Source organism: Mustelus asterias, chromosome 14 (assembly GCF_964213995.1).
Source record: "Mustelus asterias chromosome 14, sMusAst1.hap1.1, whole genome shotgun sequence".
Classification (NCBI taxonomy): Eukaryota; Metazoa; Chordata; class Chondrichthyes; order Carcharhiniformes; family Triakidae; genus Mustelus; species Mustelus asterias.
Window position 1 is genome coordinate 59,932,089 of NC_135814.1, and position 25,569 is coordinate 59,957,657.

The window sequence follows — 25,569 nt, forward strand, 5'->3', positions numbered from 1 at the left end:
ATACTATGCCTTAATTAAGAATGCCGATAATATAATAATTTACAAGTAGAATGCTTAAAACAGTTCTCTCATTTTTATTTTCTATGTTATTTCCTTTGGTTTCCTTCCTAATTTTCTCAAAACATAAAACATGCCCAATTTCAGAGCACAAACAGAAAATGTGTTCCTTGGTGTTTAATATTCTTAAATTTCTACAAATTGCACAAAAAACTGGTTGACAAACTCGCAGATATTTGCTTCCCCACTTTTGGCTGCACCCCTCATTCACATGATATCTGCACCAAATGAACTGGTCAAGATTGAGAGTTAATTAAATCAGAATGAGAAGAGAAAATCTATGTCCTACATTCTGCAGCATCATGAGGTAAAAATTAGACCTCGTTGTCTCAATATTAATTCCATACCTAAATAACATCCAACCCAGTGCAAAGATGTGCAGATCTGGTGGATTGGTCATGCTATATTGCCCCTTAGTATCCAAAGATGCGTAGGTTAGGTGAATTAGCCATCGTAAATGTGCAGGGTTATGGGGATAGGGGTGGGGGTTGGGCCTGGGTAAAATGCTCTTTCGGAGAGTCGGTGCAGAATTGATGGGCTGAATGGTCTCCTTCACTTTTGGGATTCTATGGTTTCTATGCGCCAAACTTCATTTCAAGCGTCTCTGTCAAAAACTATGTTAGGCCCCTGACAAACATAAATGAGATTTATTAATTGCTGGATCAAGCTCCCTTTGGAAAATTGGATATGACACAAGCGAACTTGTGCCAGAATTGCTCCACCCAGGATTATTCAGCGGCCACTGGCACCTAGCAACGATTGCCAACAGTGTTTTTAAAACAAAAATTGGATATAATATTACTATGGAGTCAAGAGGAAAAAGAGGCCTTTTTTCTTTATCGCTCTATAGAAGCCTGGGCTGAAATTGCTAACACATAACCCTTAGGAAATTACGTAAAGCTCTGTTACTAATGCTGTGATGTAACGTGAGGAGTATGAACACTATGTTTTTGCTACATGGCTAAGTATTATAACTAATTATTAAATGTTCAAAAGATTGTAAGAAATTGATAAATTACCTGTCACTTTAACGCCGTCCTTGCTCTCAACTGGTACACCAATGCCAAACTCATTTTCACCCCGGACACGGAAGTAGTAAATGGCGCCTTCTTGTAAGTTGCTAACTTTGTAAGTAAGACGGTGACAGTTGTTTGTTACAGTGACCCATGCCTTCTTACTAGCTTCACGTTTTTCAATATGATAATTCTTCACTGGAGCACCGCCTTCATTTTCTGGTACATCCCAGGACAACATTACAGATGCCTTGGTAACTTCTTTTATAATAATAGTGCCAGGAGGTCCAGGTGAATCCAGGACCTTGACAGCTAATGTTAGTGTGGCAGTAGCTAGGACATTCTGCAGTGTTACTGTGTATTTACCACCGTCATTCCTTGTTGCTTTTTCTATTGTTAAGGAGGTACGTGAATCATTAGTATCAATAGCTCCTCTTACACGGAGGTCGACATCAGGTTTGCTCCACATAACATTGGGCACTGGTTTTCCTCTAAAAGGCACAGGTAGCGTAAAGGAACTTCCAGCCTTGACAATTAAAGTTTTGCGCATTTCATTATCAACATCAAATGCAGGTTCCTCTTCTCTTTCTTTTGCAATCTGTGGGTCAGATGATTGACTTGGTTCACTAACACCAACTTTGTTAACTGATCGTACACAGAAAACATACTCTGCTCCAGATGTAAGTCCAAGTACTGTGTATTCTGTGCCTCTTAAGTTCTGAACTGCTGTTGTCCATTCAGTGTCTTCAGAATTTTTATATTCCACATTGTATCCAGTGACAGGTGCTCCACCATCAAACAGTGGCCTTGCCCAGGCAACAGTAATGCTCGTCTTTGCTGAATCAATAATTTTTGGTTTGGATGGAGGAGAAGGTATGAAAACTGGATCTTCTGCACGGACAAATGCTGATGGTTCACTTGGAGGACCAACACCAGCAGCATTTTCTGCATGTACACGATATTCATAGTCAGCACCTTCACGGAGCCCTGCTGCTTTAACTCTTAGATCATACACAGGTTTCTTAGTAACTCGAGTCCAGCGTAAACCATTCTTTTCTCGCTTCTCAATTATATATCCAGAAATTGGATTCCCACCATCATTGTCAGGTCTTTCCCAGCAGATGGTCATGGTATTCTTTGTAACATTGGTGATTTCTATTGATTTTGGTGCACCGGGAAATGTGAATGGATCAATGGCTTTCACAGGTTCACTCTCTAAAGCTTCACCAACTCCATACTTGTTCACTCCCATCACTCTGAAAACATACTCATTACCTTTAAGCAGTTTAGTTACTTTACATGATGTTGTTGGTATGTTTTCTGTTACACAAGTCCAAGCAAGACGACTTGTTTCACGCTTTTCAACAATATAGTGATCGATTTCTGCTCCTCCATTTTCTTGAGGAGGTGCCCAAGACAGTGAACACTTTTCAGCTGTACGGCCAGTTATTTCTAAAGGACCAGCAGGTGGGCCTGGTCTATCAAGTACCTTGCAGTTAATAGCCAGGGATCTTGTACCTGCAACATTCTGCAATGTCACAATATATTGCCCTGAATCTCGCCTCATACAGTCCTTAATAACAATTGCAGTGTTGGTGTCAGTCGATTGGATTTCAACTCTAGCTTGTCCTTCAAGCTCTTTACCATCCTTTGTCCATGATATCACTGGAAGAGGACGACCCGCAATATCTGCATTAACCTTGACAGTCTCACCTGCCTTAATAACAATCTCTCTAAATTTGGCATCTATCATAATTCTTGGGGCTTCCATATCATCCTTAACAGTAATGGGCCCTGTTGATTCAGATGGTTCACTGAATAACCCTGCAGCATTCTTTGCAATAACATGGAATTCATAACGTTGATCTTCAGTCAGGCCAGTAACATCAAAATATGTTTCCTGGACATTAGTAAAATTACACTTAAGCCAGCGTCCATCAGGTAGCTCCTTAGATTCAATAATATAACCAGTAACTTTAGCTCCACCATCATATTCCGGCTTGGTCCAAGATAATGAAACAGAGGTTCTTGTAATGTATGTTACTTCAGGTTGACCTGGAGGATCACAGGGGTCCCTTGCTGCAACGGGTTCACAAACCTTACTGTGTTTACCAATACCAGCAATGTTTTCAGCATACACACGATATTCATATGCCAGTCCTTCTTCAAGGCCGGTGACTTTCATTTTTGTGTCAGTTATAGGAGCCCGATTGACCTTTGTCCACAAGATACTGCTTCTTTCTTTGCATTCGAGGTGGTAGCCTATAATTTTGGAACCTCCATCAACAACTGGTTCATTCCACTTTACAATCATAAAACCTTTAGTAGCATGTGCAACAATGGGAGTTGAAGGAGGACCAGGTGGTTTAAATGGATACTCTGCAACAACAGCGGGAGAGTCAATATAGTGACTCTTGCCGTATCGGTTTTCTGCATAAACACGGAACTGGTATTCGCATTTTGCTGTAAGGTGTACGACTTTAACTGACGTTCGTGCTATAGTGGCAGATACAGTTTCCCATGTAGTTGTAGTGGTATCTCTCTTTTCAACAATGTAATTGTTAATTTGGCAACCACCATCATACTCCGGTGCTTTCCAAGATAGAGTTATATATTCAGAACTGACTTCATCGATATGAATGGAACTAGGTGGTCCAGGTTTGTCAAGAACAATAATGGTAATTAAGATAGTTTTTGATCCTATACTATTTGAAAAAGTTACTTCATATTTTCCAACATCTTCTTTTACGGCGTCCTTGATGGTAAGAAGTGTTGATGTCTTTGATGTCTGAACATTTATTCGTGTTGTCTGTTTCAAAGACTCCCCATCTTTCTTCCAAGTCACAGTTGGCAAAGGTCTTCCCCTAAATGGTATGTCAATCTTGAGGTCATTACCAGCCTTTACACTAAAATTGTTAAAAAGAAGTTCAACAGAGGGCTCAATTTCGACATCTTTTGCAACCACTGGTACTCCCAACTGCCTTGGGTCACTCTTTCCTTTTTCATTCACAGCGATTACACTAAAGGTGTATTCCTCACCTGCGGTAAGTCCTTTCACTGTTGCTTCTAATGTTTTCACTTGGGCACATGAAAGCCATTTTTCACTTCCCTTTGTCTGCATTTGGACAATGTAGGAAGTTATTTTGCTACCTCCATCATGCTCAGGTTTCTCCCAGGTAAGTGTTGCACTATTTCGTGTTATATCTACCAGTGTCACTTTGCCAGGAGGTAAGGGGGCCTCAGATGCTTTAACAGGCTCAGCAGTCTCTGCTGCCAAGCCGATTCCATACTCATTAACTGCCATTACACGGAAGAAGTAAATACCGCCTTCTTGAAGTGAATCGATTTTGAATGTGTTTTTAATACAATTGTTGGTAACAGCAGCGTAAGCCTTTCTGGTAGATTCACGTTTTTCAACAATGTAATTGGTGATCTTTGCCCCACCATCAATAAGAGGTGGTTCCCATGATATAGTCACTGAATCTTTCTTCACTTCTCTTATGTGTAGGTTCACAGGAGCACTTGGTGAATCAAGTACTCTGACATTAACAAAGGCAGATTTAACACCACTGTTATTTTCTAAAGTCAAATTATACTTGCCACTGTGAAATCTGTTGACGTTATCTATAACCAGCATGGTGTAAGAGCTCGTAACTTCAATCTGGGCTCGTTCACTTAGAGTACCTTCAGCTTTTTCCCATTTTACTTCGGGCTCTGGTCTGCCTTTAATAGGAACAAATAATCTCAAAGTACCACTGGCATGTACAGACACAACCTTCCGGAGATTAGCATCTAGCTCAATTTCTGGTGGCTCAAGCTTATCAGCTGCAATTACTGTCCCAGAAACATTGGCAGGTTCTCCTACTCCTTCTGAATTAATAGCACAGATGCGAACGTTATACTCAATGTTCTCCTTCAAGTTTTCTACTGTGAAATGTGTTGATTGCACACCTGTTGGAGGTGTGCATGTGATCCAGTTATCAGTATTTACTTCATTCACCTCGACAGTGTAACCCTTAATTTTAGCCCCACCGTCATAAATTGGCTTGCCCCATAGAAGGGCTACTGTGGATCTCGTTGTGTCTATCACCCTTGGATTGCTTGGCGGACCAGGAGGGTAGACTACATCACAAGCTCTGTAGAAAATGGATGGTTCACTTGGTTCACCCACGCCTGCAGCATTTTCAGCAGATACACGGAATTCATAGAAGTGACCTTCAGTTAAACCAGTAGCTCTGAACCTTAAATCACTCAGCCTCTTTTTATTGCATTTGGTCCACCTGATTCCATCTTTGTCTCGCTTCTCTAGTATATAACCTTCAATTTCACTTCCACCATCATCTTCAGGGTGCCCCCATGTCACGACCATAGAATCTTTGGTAATAGCTGTAACTTCAGGCACTGTTGGTGCACTTGGTGTATGGTATGGGTTTTTAGCCAAAACTGGGTCAGATTCCAGTGGTTCACCAATTCCATATTTGTTTACTGCCATGACACGGAATATATACTCATTACCTGTAAGGAGTTTAGTTACTTTGTGACTGATAGCTTGTACATCAATTGCTACTTGTGTCCATGAAAGTCGGGAGGTTTCTCTCTTTTCTATTATGTAGTGAGAAATATTGGCACCACCATCCTGAGAAGGAGGATTCCAAGCCAAGTAGCATTTTTCCGCAGTTACACCCGAAACTGTCAAAACACCATCAGGAGGACCAGGCCTATCAAGGACCTTAACAGTTATTGGAATAGATTTTGTTCCACCTACATTACTCAGTTGAAGTACATAGTGTCCACCATCAATTCGAATACAGTCCTTGACAGTCAGACTAGTTTTCTGAATGGTAGTTTTAGTTTCCATTCTAGCAACATTTGCTTCAACATCTTTGCCATCTTTGATCCATGTTACATCAGGTACAGGTTTACCATGGATGTCAGCCTCAAGTGCAAAGGTGTCCCCTGCATTAACAATGATGACATCTTTGTACTTAGGGTCCATTGAAGCTGTTGGAGCTTCAATTTCATCTCTTGCTGTAATTGGTCCAGTGCTTTCAGATGGTTCACTGAAAATACCAGCTGCATTTCTTGCAATTGCTCTAAATTCATATTTTGCATCTTCAGTTAATCCAGTAACAGTAAATTCAGTGTCAATTATGTTCGTAAAACTAGCTTTCATCCAGCGACCATCAGGGAGTTCTTTCTTTTCTACCACATATCCAGTAATTGTGCTACCACCATCATACTGAGGCTTTTTCCACTGTAGAGTAACATAACTTCTTGTGATGACAACAGCATCAGGACGGCCAGGAGGATCACAAGGATCACGGGCCACATAACATTCAGAAACCTTGCTAGGTTTACCTGTACCAACAATATTCTCTGCATAAACTCTGAACTCATATTCAATACCTTCTTCTAGGTTGTTGCACTTGTAATGGGTATCTTGTATGATTGTTTTGTTCAGTTTTGTCCAAAGAATGCTGTTCCTTTCTTTGCGTTCAAGATGGTAACCCAAAATTTTACTTCCACCATCAATCACTGGCTCATTCCATTGTACAAGCATGGTATCCTTTGTGGCAGCTGACACACATGGAGTGCCTGGTGGACCGGGTTGTTTGTATGGGTACTGTGCAATGACCGCTATAGAATCTAAAGACGAACTCTTTCCATATCTATTTTCAGCAAAGATTTTGAACTGATACTCAGATCCTGTGGTAAGTTTGGTAACTTTAATAGTTGTTCTTGCCACAGTTGCTGACACTAGCTGCCAATTGGTGGTAGTTGTGTCCCGCTTTTCAACAATATAGTTGTTAATTTGACAACCTCCAGTATATTCTGGTGGATTCCATGACATTACAACAAAATTAGCACTAACTTCATCAAATCGTACTGGTCCAACTGGAGGACCTGGCTTATCAAGCACAATGATGCCGATGTCTTCTGTTACTGTCCCAGCATTGTTTGTAGCACTTACGGAATACTTTCCATGGTCATCTCTATGACCTTCTTTAATAAGAAGGGTTGTTGTTGTTGCTGCATCCTCCACATGGATTCTTGTTGTCTGTTTTAGTGAATGCCCATCCTTCGTCCACACAATGTTAGGTTTGGGACTGCCAATAAATGGAACTTCAACCTTTAGGTTCTCCCCGGCCTGGACACTAAATGTGTTGAACATGAGTCTGAAAGCAGGTGCAATACTTTGATCTTTAGCTATCACTGGTACAGCCAAGGGTCTTGGATCACTTTTTCCTTTCTCATTGAAAGCAATTACACGGAAGAGATACTCCTGTCCTGAACTGAGACCAGAAACTACTGCATCGCATGTCTTCGACTGGGTAATGACACCCCATTTATCAGATCCTTTAGGCTGCATTTCTACCAAGTATCCCATGATTCTGCTACCTCCATCATGTTCGGGCTTCTCCCAAATTAGAGATACACTCTTTTGGGTGACATCAACAAGAGAGATTTTCCCTGGTGGTAAAGGTGGTTCAGAAGCCTTCACAGCATCCATAGTCTCAACAGGTATACCAATACCAAACTCATTCTCTGCCATCACGCGGAAGTAATAAATAGCTCCTTCAGTAAGATTCTCTGCTTTGAAACTGCACTTGTTACACTTAGCAGTTATATTAGCATAAGCTTTTCTGGTTGATTCACGCTTGTCAATAACATAGTTTTTAATCTTTGCTCCTCCATCAATAACGGGTGGTTCCCACACTAGTGTAACTGAATCTTTCTTTATATCCTTTACAGTTAAATTTTGTGGAGCGCCAGGTGTGTCAAAAACTTTTACTGTAACAAATGCGGACTTAGTACCGCTGCTGTTCACCAACGTGAGAATATATTTCCCTGCATCATTTCTATCACAGTTGTCTACTGTTACTTGAGTATAATTTAGGCCCTTTTCTACTTGAGACTTATCAGGTAGTTCTCCCTCGTCCTTTGACCAACTGATCTCAGGAGTTGGCCTACCTTTAAATGGTGTAAAAATTCTGATAGTATTGCCAGCTCTAACTGTGATTCCCTTTCTTAACTCTGCTGCAAGTTCAATTTCAGGTGCTTCATGTTTATCTTCTGGTTTAACTACATCAGCTACTGTTGCTGGCTCACCAACTCCAACCTTGTTGATGGCACAAACACGAACATTGTATTCCTGATGCTCAGTAAGTTTCTCAATTTCAAAGCGGGTGACTTGTAGTCCAGTTGGTGGTGTGCACATTGTCCAGTCTTCCTCATCTGCTTTGCGGATTTCGATTATGTATCCTTGAATGTCACTGCCACCATCATAAATTGGTTTTCCCCAAATAAGCACAACAGAATTTTTTGTAGTGTCTACAACGTGTGGGTTTGCTGGTGGCCCAGGTTTGTAAACTGGGTCACATGCTTTATAGAAATTTGTTGGTTGACTTGGTGCACCAATCCCAGCAGCATTTTCAGCAGATAACCTAAATTCATATTCATGGTCTTCTGAGAGTCCTGTGACTCTGAAGCGCAAATCTGTTATTCTATGCTTGTTGCACTTTGTCCATCTGATTCCAGTCCTGTCCCTCTTCTCTATAATATAACCTATAATTTCACTACCACCATCAGTATCTGGTCTATTCCAGCAGATAGTCATCGAGTCTTTTGCAATATTGGCTACTTCCAAGGATTTTGGTGCACCAGGAGGTACAAATGGACTCTTCATTAGTACGGGTGCCGATTCCAAAGGTTCACCAACACCAAACTTGTTGACAGCCATTATGCGGAAGATATATTCATTACCTTCTAGAAGCTTGGTAACTTTATGCAAAGTAGTTTGACATTCTGCGACCACAACAGTCCAAGCAAGGCGACTGGTTTCTCTTTTCTCAATTATATAGTGCGAAATAGCACTTCCTCCATCGTGTTGTGGTGGGCCCCAAGATAATGAACATTTTTCAGCAGTGACACCAGTAACTTGGACTGGACCTTCTGGAGGTCCTGACCTGTCCAAAACTTTTACATTGATAGGAACAGATTTTGTACCAGCCACATTAGAAGCTTGAAGAATATACTGTCCACCATCCACTCTAATTGCATCCTTAACCAGGAGCAAAGCTTTGAAATCTGTATTTTTAACCTCAAGTCTTGCTGATTCTTCAACTTCTTTATCACCTTTGAACCACTGGATAATGGGTAGTGGTTTGCCATGGACATCAGCATCTAACTTAAATGTATCACCTGCATTAACCACTATTGTGTCTCTGTATTTTGGATCCATAGCTATTCTAGGTGGTTCAACTTCATCCTTTGCAATGATTGGTCCAGTGTTGTCAGATGGTTTGCTAATTGTACCTGCAGCATTCTTGGCAATAACTCTGAAGTCATACTTTTCATCTTCAGTGAGGCCAGTTACAGTGAATTGAGTCTCAATGACATTTGTAAAACTTGCCTTCATCCAACGACCCTCAGGTAAGTCACGCTTCTCTACTATATATCCAGTTATAACACTGCCACCATCATATTCTGGCTTTGTCCACTGAAGTGTTATTGAGTTCCTGGATACGATAATGGGTTCTGGGCAACCTGGAGGGTCACATGGATCACGAGCAAAATAGCATTCAGAGACTTTGCTGGGTTTTCCAATACCAACGATATTTTCAGCATACACTTTGAATTCATATTCGATGCCTTCTTCAAGTCCTGAGGTCTTAAATCTGGTATCCGGTATAATGGTTCTATTGATTTTTGTCCAAAGAATGCTGTTTCTTTCTTTGCGCTCAAGATGGTATCCCAAGACTCTGCTACCTCCGTCATTAATTGGTTCATGCCACTGCACTTCCATGCTGTCCTTAGTAACAGCTGCTGCAAATGGTGTACCTGGTGGGCCAGGTTCTTTAAATGGATACTGTGCGATAATTGCTGCAGAATCCAGAGCGAAACTTCTACCATATCTATTTTCGGCAAATATCCTAAACTGATATTCTGCTCCAGTTTTAAGTTTGGTTATCTTCAGACTTGTTCTGGCAACTGTAGCTGAAACAATCTCCCAATTTACGGTAGTTGTATCTCTCTTCTCAACTGCGTAGTTAGTTATCTGACAGCCACCAGTAAAGCTTGGTGGATCCCATGAAATTGTGATACTTTCAGCACTAACTGCATCAAATTTTACAGGGCCAGTTGGTGGACCAGGCTTATCAAGTGCTATTATTTCAATAGTTGCTGCCTTTTGTCCAACAACATTACTCACAGTGATACCATACAATCCATTATCATCTCTAACTGCTTCCTTGATGGTTAGGACTGTAGCATTGTCAGAATCAGTAACATTGACTCGAGTTGTCTGCTTGAGTGACTGTCCATCCTTTGTCCAAGTAATTTTTGGTTTAGGACGCCCAGCTACAGGAATCTCAATTTTTAAGTCGTGTCCTACCTGTACACTATAACTACTAAATGCTGGTCTGACATCTGGTTCAATCACAAGATCTTTAGCAACCACAGGCACAGCAAGGGCTCTTGGGTCGCTCTTGCCCTTTTCATTCACTGCCATGACTCTAAACAGATACTCCTCTCCTTGTGCCAGGTTATTGATAACTGCCTCAAGTGTTTTCACATGTGCACATGCCAACCATTTTTCACTGCCTTTACTTTGCATTTCTACAATATACTGGATGATTTTGCTACCGCCATCATGTTCTGGTTTCTCCCAGGTAAGGGACACCGTCTTTCTTGTCACATCAACCACACTTATCTTTCCTGGAGGCTGTGGCACCTCAGATACTTTAATTGCGTCAGCAGTTTCTGCAGGTAATCCAATTCCATGCTCATTTTCAGCAGTTACCCTAAAATAATAATTGCAACCTTCTTGAAGTTGTTCTACCTTAAATGAGGTCTTGTGGCAGTTTGTGATAACAGCTGAGTAAGCTTTCCTTGTAGATTCTCGTTTTTCTACAATGAAATTCTTAATTTTAGCACCTCCATCCAACAGAGGATGTTCCCAGGATAAGGTGACATGATCCTTTGTTACTTCCCTTACTTTGAGATTAACTGGTGGGCTTGGGGTGTCAAGGACTCTCACAGTAACAAATGCAGATTTTGTTCCGCTACTGTTTTCCAAAGTTAATATGTATTTGCCTGAGTCATATCTATTAACATTATCAATTACAAGCAATGTATAACTGTCGGAAACTTCAATCTGTGCAGTGTCTCTTATTTCACCATCTGCCTTGGTCCATTTCACTTCTGGAGTAGGACGGCCTCTGATAGGGACAAATAATCTCAAAGAGCAACTAGCTCTGACATTAATAACCTTCCTCAAATCAGCATCAAGATCAAGATCTGGAGCTTCTAACTTATCCTCCAAAAGGACAGTGTCAGGAAAGTCAGCATGTTCACCAACTCCTGCCTTATTGACAGCACAGACACGGAACTTGTATTCATGCTTTTCCTGCAATTTATCCACTTCAAATCGGGTCTGCTTGATGCCACTTGCTGTTGTACACATTGTCCATTCGTCAGTACTTATATCACACATCTCCACGAGATATCCTTGGATTTCACATCCGCCATCATAAATGGGTTTACCCCATGAAAGGAAGACAGATGATCTTGTAAAATCAGTTACTTTAGGATTGTTGGGTGGTCCAGGTTTGTAGATGGGGTCATTTGCCTGGTAGAAAATGGAGCATGGACTTGGTTCACTGATACCAGCAGCATTTTCAGCAGATACCCTGAATTCATAATTATGGTTTTCTATAAGTCCAGTTACCCTGAAACGTAATTCACTGACTAGGCGTTTGTTACACCTTGTCCACCTGATACCCTCCTTGTCACGTTTTTCCAAAACGTAACCCTGAATTTCACTACCACCATCAGATGCAGGTCTTCCCCATACAACTATCATGGAATCCTTTGTGACAGTAGTGACCTCAGGTGCTATTGGTGGATCTGGACGTACAAATGGATTCTTTGCTATTACTGGATCAGATTCAAGTGCCTCGCCAACACCATATTTGTTCACACCCATAACACGGAAGATATATTCATTTCCTTCCAGAAGCTTGGTAACTTTGCAGCTTGTCGTCTGCACATTAGACTCAACTACTGTCCAGACCAAACGACTAGTTTCTCTTCTTTCAACAATGTAATGTGAAACATCACTCCCGCCATCTTGTTTTGGTGGCTTCCAAGTTAATGTACATTTTTCAGTACCTACCCCAGTTATAACAATTGGCCCTTCAGGTGGTCCTGGTCTGTCTAGTACCTTCACATTAACAGTAACAGACTTTTGACCAGCTACGTTCTTTACCAAAAGGGTATAGTGGCCACTATCGACACGAATTGTTTCCTTGACAGTCAAAATTGTGTTAAAATCCGTACTCTTCATTTCAAGCCTAGCTGTGTTTTCAAGTTCGTGGTCTCCTTTCATCCACTGGATTGTAGGTATTGGTTTTCCATGAACATCAGCTTCAAGTTTAAATACTTCGCCTGCGTGTACTACAATACCTTCCTTATATTGTGGATCCATGCTTATTCGAGGTGGTTCTACCTCATCTCTAACAGTAATTGGACCAGTGGATTCAGATGGTTCACTGAATACACTAGCTGCATTTCTAGCAATTACCCTGAATTCGTATCTCTGGTCTTCTACCAAGCCAGTGACAGCAAACTGAGTATCGATGACATTGGTAAAGCTGGCTTTCATCCAACGGCCATCAGGAAGTTCTTTCTTTTCAACAATGTAGCCAGTGATTTTGCTGCCTCCGTCATATTCAGGCTTGGTCCACTGCAGTGTCACTGAATTTCTAGTGACAATTATAGCTTCAGGGCGACCTGGTGGATCACAAGGATCTCTAGCCGCGACACATTCAGATACTTTGCTAGGTTTGCCAATGCCCACAATATTCTCAGCATACACTCTATATTCATATTCAATGCCCTCCTCAAGATTCGTGGTCTTTAATTTTGTGTCAGTAATAATTGTCTTGTTCAGCTTCATCCATAAAATGCTGTTTCTTTCTTTACGTTCAAGATGGTAACCCAGGATCCTGCTGCCACCATCATTGACAGGTTCATTCCATTGCACCACCATGCTATCCTTTGTAACACTTGTTATGAAAGGGGTACCAGGTGGACCAGGGGCCTTGTAAGGGTATTGTGCCACAACTGATTCAGAAACAAGATAACTGCTCTTTCCATATCGATTCTCAGCTGCAATCCTGAATTGATATTCGGTACCAGTCTTTAAATGTGCAGCTTTGATAGTTGTTCGGGCAACAGTAGCAGAAACAATCTGCCAAGCAGTGGTTGAAGTATCTCTTTTTTCAACAATGTAATTACTGATTTGACAGCCCCCATCATATTCTGGTGGTTGCCATGATATGACAATATTGTCTGCAGTAACCTCTTCAATTTTGACTGGTCCAGTTGGAGGCCCAGGCTTGTCTAACACAACAATGCTAAGATTTTCAGATACTTCCCCAGCAGTATTTGTAAGTTTTATATTGTACTGGCCAACGTCTTCACGACAGGCCTCCTTGATCATCAAAACTGCTTTACTGTCTTTGCTCTCAGCATTAATCCTTGTCGTTTGTTTTAATGGCTGACCATCTTTCATCCAAGATATAGTTGGTTTAGGGCGTGCAATAAATGGTACATCAACTTTTAGGTCTTCTCCTGCTAGGACACTGAATGTGGTAAACAGAAGCTTTAAAGTAGGGACAATCACAAGGTCCTTTGCAATAACAGGAACGCCCAGCTGTCGGGGATCACTGACACCTTTTTCATTTTGTGCTGACACTCGGAACATATACTCTTCACCTTGTGTCAATCCTGTTATGGTGGCTTCAGTTATTTTCACTGTAGTACACGTTGTCCACTTTTCACTGCCCTTACTTTGCATTTCCACGATATATCCTAAAATTCTACTGCCTCCGTCATGCTCTGGTTTCTCCCATGACAAAACTGCACTGTTTCTTGTCACATCTACAAGAGTTACTTTGCCAGGTGGTAGTGGCCTCTCTGATACTTTAACTGAATCAGGTGTCTCAACAGGAAGACCTATTCCATATTCATTTTCAGCTAAAACACGGAAGTAATAGCTGCAGCCTTCTTGCAAGTGATCCACCTTCCAGCTTGTCTTATGACAATTGGCAATCACTGTAGAGTAAGCTTTCCTTGTTGATTCTCTTTTTTCCACGATGTAATTCTTAATCTTTGAACCACCATCAATGATTGGAGGCTCCCAATTAATTGTAACAGAGTCTTTGGAAACTTCCTTAATTTTAAGGTTCTGTGGTGCTCCTGGAGTATCCAGAACTCTAACATTGACAAAAGCAGATTTGCTACCGCCACTATTCTCTACTGTTAAGACATATTTGCCACTATCAAATCTATTTACATTTGAAATGATTAAGAGGGAATATGAGCTTGTATTTTCAATTGAAGCTCTATCTAGGGGCTCCCCATCTTCCCTTGCCCATTTAATCTCAGGCGTTGGTCTTCCCCTAATTGTAACAAATAATCTCAAGGTACAGCAAGCTCTTATAGTTACCACTTTACGCAAGTCTGCATCAAGCTCAATTTCGGGAGGCAATAACCTTTCTTCAGCTTTAGCAGTTCCAGGAATTTGTGCAGGCTCTCCAATGCCTTCAGAATTTACAGCGTATATGCGAACTTTGTACTCTTGGTTTTCTTTTCGATTAGTGATTGTGAATGAAGTAGCCTTGAGTCCACTCTGTGGTGTTACAACTGTCCATTCATCTTCTTCAGGGAGACTTGTTTCAACCATGTAACCTGTAATTTCTGAACCGCCATCATAGATAGGTTTATTCCACGCAATAGTGATTGAAGATCTGCTGGTATCTAGCACTCTTGGGTTACCTGGTGGTCCAGGTTTGAATACAGTGTCAAGTGCTTTGTAGAATGGGCTGGAAGAGCTGGGTTGACTTACACCAGCAGCATTTTCAGCCATGATTCTGTATTCATATTCATGCCCTTCTGTGAGCTTACTAACTTTGTATCGTAGGTCGGTTACAGTTCTTTTATTGCATTTAACCCAGCGCATTCCTGTCTTGTCACGCCTCTCAATAATGTAGTTAGTAATTTCACTTCCACCATCGGAATCAGGATGTCCCCAACAAACCACCATTGAGTCTTTTGTGATTGCTGTAACTTCAGGATTCTTTGGTGGGCTAGGTGCTACAAATGGATTAGCAGCAACAACGGGATCTGATTCTAAGGGTTCACCAACTCCGTATTTGTTTACTGCCATTACACGGAAAATGTATTCATTTCCTTGCAGAAGTTTGGGTATCTTTAATTTGGTTATTTGGACATCTGTGGCCACATTAGTCCAGGCAAGCCGACTGGTTTCACGTTTTTCAACGACATAGTGTTCAATCTTGGCACCGCCATCGTCTGGTGGAGGTAGCCATGATATCACACATTTTTCTGTTGTGACATCTGAAATCACTATTGGCCCTTCAGGAGGCCCAGGTCTATCCAAAATCTTGACGTTAAAAACATGCTTCGCTGTTCCTCCAGGATTGGACGCAGTAAGTGTGTAAGCACCACCATCTCTTCTTATGCTCTCTTTGTGTATTAGAACAGTGGAGAAATCTGTCATCTTTACTTCTAGTTTCCCCGTTTCTTCAAGTTCATTGCCTTCCTTAGTCCAAACCATTGTTGGTGGCGGTTGCCCTCTAACATCTGCTTCAAGTTTGAATGTTTCACCAGCTTTCAGTAGTAAAATGCTCTTGAACTTAGCATCAACCATTATTCTGGGTTCTTCAATGTCATCTCTGCATATAATGGCATCGGTAGGCTCAGATGGTTTGCTTACTGAGCCAGCAGCATTGCGAGCTACTATGCGGAACTCGTACGTGTCACCTTCATTAAGACCACTGACAGTAAAGAAAGTCTCGATCACATTGCTGAAGTTTGCCTTAAGCCAACGACCACTAGGCAGATCCCTCTTTTCAACTGTGTAACCAGTTATCTTAAAGCCTCCATCGTATTCAGGTTTTGTCCAGGTGAGTGTTACAGAATTTCTTGTAATGTTAAGTGGAACTGGTTTACCAGGAGGATCTATCGGGTCCAATGCATATACAGGTTCTGATGGTTTACTTGGTTTACCTTTGCCAGCTATGTTTTCAGCCACAACACGGAATTCGTATGCAATGCCATCGGTAAGTCCAGCTGATTTAAAGGTGGTGCCTACAACCAAAGACTTACTTACAGTTTGCCAAAGTATACTATTTCTTTCCTTTCTTTCAATGTAGTATCCAAAAATAGGACTTCCACCATCAGAAACAGGGTCATTCCAGGTGATAGTCATTGAATCCTTACTAACGGCAATAACTTGTGGAGTTCCAGGAGGTCCAGGCACCTTAAATGGATATGCTGCAACAACAGCCTCTGAAGAGATTGCAGGACCTGTACCATATCTGTTTTGAGCCTTAACTCGGAATTGATATTCAGTTCCAGTTGTAAGGTGAGGAGCTTTAAATGTTGTACGTATTACAGTAGCTGCTAGTTCTAGCCATGTAGTACTGTTGGTCTCACGCATTTCTACAACGTAATTGTTTATTGGCACTCCTCCATCATTTTCTGGAGGTTCCCATGACAGCAATACGTAATCAGATGAAACTTCATCAAATTTAATTGGCCCTGTTGGGGGTCCAGGAATGTCATGAACCTGAACTGTGATGATGTCACTTACTTCACCAAGTATATTTTTAGCTGTTAATGTAAACTTGCCACTGTCATTTCGTATGCATTCATTGATGTTAAGTATGGTGGAGTTTGCTGTATTTTCAACATTTATCCTCTGTGTCTGCTTCAAAGGCTGGTTATCCTTCTTCCAGGTGACTGTTGGTTTTGGTCGACCAAGGACAGGGATATCAACTTTGATATTATCACCTGCCTTTGCAATCACAAGCTTCTGGTATATGCCACGTAGATCAAATTCTGGAAGCATTGTTTGTTCCTTAACAATAACTGGTCTGCTTTCTCGTGGATCACTTCTCCCAGCAGCGTTTACTGCCATTACTCGGAATGTGTATTCTTCATTTTCAGTAAGATTCTTTGCAATATAATCCAGTGCCTTTACAGTTGCCAAAGGTATCCATTTTTCAGAATCTTTCTTCTGCGCTTCAAGCACATATCCTGTAATCTTGCTACCACCATCATGTTCTGGTTTTGGCCAAGCTAGGCTAACAGTATGCTTTGTTATATCCATAATGTGCAGGCGTTCTGGAGGTGATGGGGCTTCAGATGCTCTTATAGGATCTGTAGTCTCAGCTGGCTCACCTATGCCATATTCATTCTCTGCCATTACCCTGAAGAAGTACTCACATCCTTCTGCCAAATTGACAACTCTGAGTGAACATTTCTGGCAATTGGTTGTGACAGTAGAGTATGCCTTCCGGGTTGATTCTCGTTTTTCTACAATGTAATTGGTTACCCGTGAACCGCCATCAATCATTGGCATGTCCCATTGTATTGTAACGCTGTCTTTTGTTACTTCTCTGGCTCTGAGATTTATGGGTGGACCTGGTGAGTCCAAGACTCTCACATTTACAAAGCCACTCTTTTTACCTGCAACATTTTCAAGGCACATTGTGTACTTTCCAGCATCATATCTTGTGCAGTCTGGGATAAGCAGGAATGTGTATGAATCTGTGTTTTCTACAGTTGCACGACCCTTAACTGGGATGTCTCCTTTGAACCATGTGATATCAGGAGTTGGACGTCCCTTGATTGGTACAAAAATGCGAATGGTCACTCCAGCTCTGACAACAAGAGTTCTTCTCAGTTCAGCATCTAATTCAAAATCAGGTGCTGCTTCACGTTCCTTAATTTCAATAACATCTTCAACTTGTGCAGGCTCACCAACTCCCTCTGCATTGATGGCACTAATTCTGAAGCGGTATTTTTCTCCTGACTGAAGGTTAGCGACAACAAATTCAGTTATTCTGAGTGCGGTGCCTGTTGTGTCTTTTACCCAGTTCTCATCTCCTTCTTTCTTGTGTTCGACAATATAGCCAATAATATCAAGGCCACCATCATAGTGGGGCTTTCGCCAAGTCAAACTAGCGGTAGTCTTTGTTGTGTCAACCACTCTTGGGTTCGAAGGTGGTCCAGGTACATCTGTATAAATTGGAAGAAAATAATACAATTACATACAAGTAAGTATTTCTATTTTCACAGAACAATGTACCCAAAACAAAAATGAGAAAGGTGTAGTGCAACGTTAATACTTACATGCTACATCTTTTGTTAGTACTGGTAGTGATGGATCACTTGGTGGTCCAATGCCTGCCTTGTTTTCTGCACTGACGCGGAATTCATACTCAGTTCCTTCATTGAGTCCTGTTACTTTATGTCGGAGATCCGATATGGGTTTCTTTGTTGCTCTAATCCACCTGAGGCCTTTCCTTTCTTTACGTTCCACAATGTATCCTGTGATTTCACTACCACCATCATCGGCTGGCCTCTTCCAGCCAATAGTAACAGTATTTTTGGTAACATTAGTAATCTCAGGCTTTGTAGGTGGGCCAGGAGGACCTGAAAGAAGGATAGCATAAATTAAGTTTATATTTCTATCAGACCAATGTGCAAAAGTAATATCATTTTAAATCATTATTAAATTATTATTTAAATCAGTATTTTTAAAAAAAATGTGATTACCAAAACCGTCCACCATCTTAACTGGTTCCGCCTGCACTGGATCACCAGTCCCATATTGATTTACGGCAGAGACACGGAAGATATATTCATTTCCCTGTATAAGTTTGCTTGCAACATATCTGCAGCTTGGAACATCTTCAGCAACTAAAGTCCAGAGAAGGCGACTAGTTTCTCTCTTTTCAATTGTGTAAGATTTAATTGGAGAACCTCCATCTTCTATTGGTGGTAACCAATTAAGTGTGACCTTCTCAGATGAAACATTGCTTATTTCAATAGGTCCTGGAGGACCGGGGACATCCAACACTTTCACACGCACATTTTCTTCTTTGGTGCCGAATGGATTGCTGGCGGTGATTGTATATTCACCGGAATCTTTCCTCGTAGCATATTTAACAGACAGCATCGAGGAAGTTGGAGCTTGATCAATTTGAACAATCTCAGAGACTTTGAAGTCCTTTCCACCTTTAGACCATACTGATGTTGGTGGAGGTTTGCCAAGAATACTAATAGCGGTAATTACAATAGTATCACCAGCTCTAACTGTTAATCCTTCTTTGACGGTTGGATCAATTATAATTGTTGGTGCCACTGTGGGTATAAAAGAAAGGAGTGAATTAGTATTACTAAATGTGTTTTTTTTTCTCGTTTTTTAAAATTTTTATCCTGTGGTTAAACAAAAGAAAATTACACACCATATTCATCCTGGCAGATAATGGTTCCTGTAGTTTCAGATGGTGGACTAATTGCGCCTGCTGCATTCCTTGCCCTTATACGGAATTCATATTTACAGCCCTCAGTAAGATCAGTAACAGTGAAAGCACATTCTTGAACGTTTATATGATTTGCTTTCATCCATGTCTTTGAAGGCAGATCACGTTTCTCAACAATGTAGCCAGTTAGTTTGTGACCACCATCGTACTTGGGCTCAGTCCAGATTAGGGTCACAGATGTTCGGGTAACATTAATGACTTCAGGTTTTCCAGGAGGATCTGAAAAGAAAAGCATTTTATGTCAGGCACTGATTTTGTCATTTATAATGCGCAGTAGTAAGAAATGAGAAACTGTGCAATGGATTCCACCTACCAATTGGATCAAGTGTAGTAACAGGATGTGATGGTCCACTAGGTTTGCCCACACCAGCCAAGTTAATTGCCATAACTCTAAATTCATATTCAAGACCTTCAGTCAAGCCTGGCACTCTAAGATCCTTCATTTTCAGTACGGCCTTATTTGCTCTCTTCCAAAGGAGGCTGTTCCTTTCTTTATATTCAACGTGATAACCTGGTTCAAAAAAGTAGTTTCAAATAAATGTTGTGCAGTTATATAAGTTTAACTACTAGCCAAAAAGGAGAAATTAGATTTTATGGAGTCAGTAGAGATAGGCGAGGTGATGAATGAATACTTTTCTTCAGTGTTCACCAAGGAGAGGGGCCATGTTTTTGAGGAAGAGAAGGTGTTACAGGCTAATAGGCTGGAGGAAATAGATGTTCGGAGGGAGGATGTCCTGGCAGTTTTGAATAAACTGAAGGTCGATAAGTCCCCTGGGCCTGATGAAATATATCCTAGGATTCTTTGGGAGGCAAGGGATGAGATTGCAGAGCCTTTGGCTTTGATCTTTGGGTCCTCGCTGTCCACGGGGATGGTGCCAGAGGACTGGAAAATGGCGAATGTTGTTCCTCTGTTTAAGAAAGGGAATAGAAATGACCCTGGTAATTATAGACTGGTTAGTCTTACTTCGGTGGTTGGTAAATTGATGGAAAAGGTCCTTAGAGATGGGATTTACGACCATTTAGAAAGATGCGCATTAATCCAGGATAGTCAGCACAGATTCGTGAAGGGCAAGTCGTGCCTCACAAATTTGATTGAATTTTTTGAGGAGGTAACTAAATGTGTTGATGAAGGTAGGGCAGTTGATGTCATATACATGGATTTTAGTAAGGCGTTTGATAAGGTCCCCCATGGTCGGCTTATGATGAAAGTGAGGAGGTGTGGGATAGAGGGAAAGTTTGCCGATTGGATAGGTAACTGGCTGTCTGATCGAAGACAGAGGGTGGCGGTGGATGGAAAATTTTCGGATTGGAGGCAGGTTGCTAGCGGAGTGCCACAGGGATCAGTGCTTGGTCCTCTGCTCTTTGTGATTTTTATTAATGACTTAGAGGAGGGGGCTGAAGGGTGGATCAGTAAATTTGCTGATGACACCAAGATTGGTGGAGTAGTGGATGAGGTGGAAGGCTGTTGTAGGCTGCAAAGAGACATAGATAGGATGCAAAGCTGGGCTGAAAAATGGCAAATGGAGTTTAACCCTGATAAATGTGAGGTGATTCATTTTGGTAGGACTAATTTAAATGTGGATTACAGGGTCAAAGGTAGGGTTCTGAAGACTGTGGAGGAACAGAGAGATCTTGGGGTTCATATCCACAGATCTCTAAAGGTTGCCACTCAAGTGGATAGAGCTGTGAAGAAGGCCTATAGTGTGTTAGCTTTTATTAACAGGGGGTTGGAGTTTAAGAGCCGTGGGGTTATGCTGCAACTGTACAGGACCTTGGTGAGACCACATTTGGAATATTGTGTGCAGTTCTGGTCACCTCCCTATAAGAAGGATGTGGAAGTGCTGGAAAGAGTGCAGAGGAGATTTACCAGGATGCTGCCTGGTTTGGAGGGTAGGTCTTATGAGGAAAGGTTGAGGGAGCTAGGGCTGTTCTCTCTGGAGCGGAGGAGGCTGAGGGGAGACTTAATAGAGGTTTATAAAATGATGAAGGGGATAGATAGAGTGAACGTTCAAAGACTATTTCCTCGGGTGGATGGAGCTACTACAAGGGGGCATAACTATAGGGTTCATGGTGGGAGATATAGGAAGGATATCAGAGGTAGGTTCTTTACGCAGAGAGTGCTTGGGGTGTGGAATGGACTGCCTGCAGTGATAGTGGAGTCAGACACTTTAGGAACATTTAAGCGGTTATTGGATAGGCACATGGAGCACACCAGGATGATCGGGAGTGGGATAGCTTGATCTTGGTTTCAGATAAAGCTCGGCACAACATCGTGGGCCAAAGGGCCTGTTCTGTGCTGTACTGTTCTATGTTCTATGTACCTGTGATTGGTGAGCCACCAGTTCTCCTAGGATCCTTCCAAGTCAGGGAGACAGAGTCATGCCTGACTGCAACTATCTCTGGTGGCAAAGGAGCATCAGGCACATCTTGAGGAAGGGAAAAAGAAACAACGTTCAGTTTCAAATTGAATGTAGCACTGTAATTAAAGTTTAGTTGCAGAATGCAAAAGATGCTTACCAAATGGGTGCTTGGCTATCACAGGGTCAGATTTCAGACCTTCTCCCACTCCATATTTATTCTCAGCACTGACTCTAAACACATACTCATTTCCTTCATGAAGCCTTGTGATTCTGAATGATGTCTTTTGTACAGCAGATGCGCTTGTCACCCATTTATTGGTGGCGTTATCTCGCTTTTCTAAAATATAGTTTGTGATTTCTGCACCGCCATCATCCTTAGGAGGGGCCCAGATTAAAGTGATTGCATCCGCTGTTACTTCATCAAAACGGAAAGGTGCAGTTGGTATTCCAGGCTTTCCAACTACTTTCATGTACAGTGCAGCTTCTTTAGTGCCAGCAACATTCTTCAAGTTGATTGTGTATTTTCCAGCATCACTCTTTTGACAATCTCGCACTGTGAGTGTTGTATTAACTGCTGTGGATTCCACAGATGTTCTTCCAGTTTCCTGAAGCACATCTTCACCTTTCTTCCATGTTACTTTTGGTACAGGTTTGCCACTGATTGGAATCTTTACACGGGCAGTGCTTCCCTCCTTGGCAATGTATGTTAGGTCAGGGAAATCTCCTAAGTCAAGATTTGGTGGTACTGTTGAGGCAAGGAAAGTTTAATAAGTCCAATTTTCAGTTTTGACAAGTATACTTTGAAACCATTCTGATGTTTAAATAATAATTTGCAATGTCTTATTATGAGCGAGGCCTTAAGATGGTATGCAGTTTAACTTAACAATTGACATAAAATACTTTACCATAGGTGACATATAATGGCTGACCAATTTCAAAGAGATTATTTAATGATCATTGTCTAATTGAAGTAACTATTACAGCCACTGTGCAAATTGTGCACTTGGCTTGTGCCAATTTTAATGTAATATAAATGTAGTTTATTTACGCTTGGAATGTTAGAATTGAAGATGAAAAGACTAGCTATATCCTATAGTAGGAACAGCAGTCGGTCATTCAGTCTTTTGGCAACATTGCATCATTGGATCAGATCTTGGCTGGTGTGTGCTTCAACTCTATCTATCCATCTTCAAGCCAAAACCCTATAACTGGACCTAACAACAATCTGTTGATGTTTTGAAAATTTCAGTGGTCCCAGCATCCACAGACTTTTGGGGGGAAGGGAATTCTATACTTCACCTACAAACCTAGAAATTCTATACTTCACCTACAAACCTAGAAATGATCTAGCTCTAATTTTCAGATTGTGACCCTTGTTGTATAGAATCCCTACAGCGCAGAAGGAGGCCATTCGGCCCATCAAGTCTGCACCGACCACAATCCCACCCAGGCCCTATTCCTGTAACCCCACATATTTACCCTGCTAATCCCCGACACTGGGGTCAATTTAGCATGGCCAATCAACCTAACCCACATCTTTGAACTGAGAGGGGAAATCGGAGCACCCGGAGGAAACCCATGCAGACACGGGGAAAATGTGCAAACTCCACATAGACAGTGACCCGAGACCAGGTTGAACCTGAGTCCCTGGCGCCATGAGGCAGCAGTCTTAACCACTGTGCCACCCCTCTGGTGGATTCTTCCACCAGAGAAAATAACTTTTCTTAATCTACTGTACTGAATCCATTTATCATTTTAAATACCTTGACCAGACTTTGGTGGGCAGTGTGGAGTTCCCGATGTCGGGTGGAAAAATGTGTCACTACCATGCACGAGTGACTGACGGAACTTCCCCCTGCATTTTATGAGCTGTCATCCTATTAATGCTGGTGACATACCCGCCATGAGCTGCCGCTCAATTAGAGGGCCAGTAGTTTAGCAGCACCATCAGGAGTGGCACTCTCTGCTGAAGCTGCCTTGGGACCTGGGGCCTATAGCAGGTAGGTGAAGCCAAATTTTTAAATTATGAAAGGGATGAGTGCTGGAGGGAGAGCCCTCTGGGGAGATTGCTTTGGCTACAGAGTCTGCCTTCCATGTTTTGCTCACTTTGTCTGGGGGGGCCGCCTCCAATTATCTGCCAGTCTCATATAGTGGGAGTCAACCGCCATCGGTAAAATGCCAATGGCACCGAATTGGGCTTTTAACTCTGGAAATTAGAGTGGACAGACTGTCTCCAGTCCATTGTTGGTAAAATGCCCCAATAGTGGGAATATATCAGGGAGTCAATCAGACACAGCTCCCCATGATTTTACCCAATCCCTGCCTTCCAGCGCATCTCCTGGGGGGCAGCAAAATTCAGGCCTTCAATTTGATTGCCTGTCAAATGTCTAAACACAACGTTTCATTTTTCTAATAATTCTTTGTGTAAAGCCAAATCAAATCCTTCTAGAATGCATGTATAAGGCCAGAAATTCTGGATGGTCCTATCCAACTTGTATTCCCCCAATATATAATATGTATTGGGACCCATCAGATGTCCCAATGCACTGACTGTGGGGATTCTCCAGGAAGTTTGGATTTTCACTGGGCAATTCCCGAATCTGAACCATCTGGAGTCAGAGAGAATGGATGATTTTGACATATTTACCTGGATAGTTACTCAGGAAATGTCAAACAGAAAGAAAACAGTTCTAACTCCAGAGTAATAGCCCCTGACTTTCCCTGACCCCAGCTCCCCAGATTCCTCATGATCCACTGATCCCCCCTCAAACCTCTGACCCTCTGAATCAACCTTGACTCTCTGACACACCGCTGACCATCCAACACATCCTGATCTTCATATTCATCTGTGACCCTCCAATTCATTCCCACCCTCTGAATCCCCCCCACTCGCTGATAGAAGCCCCTGATCATCTGATTCATCCTGACTCTCCAACACCCTGCGACCCTCCAGTTCGCTCCTGGTCCTCTGACTCCCCCAATCCTCTGACACTCCACCCTCCTCCACACCGACCATCTGACTCCCCTGACCCTTCAGCTCTCCCCAACCATCCAACTCCCCCACAACTCTCTAATTCACTTCTGATTCACTGACTCCTCTCGAACCTTCGACTTCCCCGATCCTCTAACTCCACTGACCCTCTGACTTTCCCTGACCCTCCAACTGATCCCCTGACCATTCCACTCCCCCTGATTGTCCTGGCCTCACCACCTTCCCAACCTGCCACCTTACTACCATGCCAATTTCCCACTCTTTCACCATACCACCATGCCATTCTACCCAGCTGGGACCCTACCACCCTATCTGCCACTCAGCACACTGTACCTATATATCTCTACCACCCTAACACCTTAGAGTCATAGAAGTCCACAGAACAGATGGAGGCACTTTGGCACATCTGATTTGCGCCAGCCATAAAGCACTATCTATTAAGATCCTTTTTCCAGCACTTGGTCTATAGCCTTGAATACTATGGCATTTTAAATAGTCATCTAAATGCTCCTTAACTGTCATGAGAGTTTCCACCTCTACCACACTTTCAGACAATGAGTTCCACTCTCTGGGTGAAACAGTTTTTCCTTAAATCCCCATTAAATCTCTTGTCCCTTACCTTAAATTTAAGGCCTATGGTTATTGACCCCTCGACTAAGGGGAAAAGTTTCTTCCAATTTATATTCTCTGATCAGGTCCCATTTCATCCTTCTTTGCTCTAAGGA

General features: G+C 42.0%; 1 protein-coding gene across 1 annotated transcript in view; it reads right to left on the reverse strand.

Annotated features, from left to right (window-relative positions):
- Window positions 1-25,569, reverse strand: part of LOC144503721 (titin-like) — a 350,880-nt gene that overhangs the window by 34,266 nt on the left and 291,045 nt on the right. Inside the window, exons 236-242 of the mRNA XM_078228491.1 lie at window positions 22,010-22,597; window positions 21,814-21,918; window positions 19,806-20,003; window positions 19,415-19,711; window positions 18,723-19,310; window positions 18,297-18,599; window positions 1,077-18,182 (exon numbers count right to left, since the gene is read on the reverse strand). Of these exons, the coding sequence (XP_078084617.1) occupies window positions 1,077-18,182; window positions 18,297-18,599; window positions 18,723-19,310; window positions 19,415-19,711; window positions 19,806-20,003; window positions 21,814-21,918; window positions 22,010-22,597 (19,185 nt within the window). The remainder of the gene's footprint in view (window positions 1-1,076; window positions 18,183-18,296; window positions 18,600-18,722; window positions 19,311-19,414; window positions 19,712-19,805; window positions 20,004-21,813; window positions 21,919-22,009; window positions 22,598-25,569) is intronic.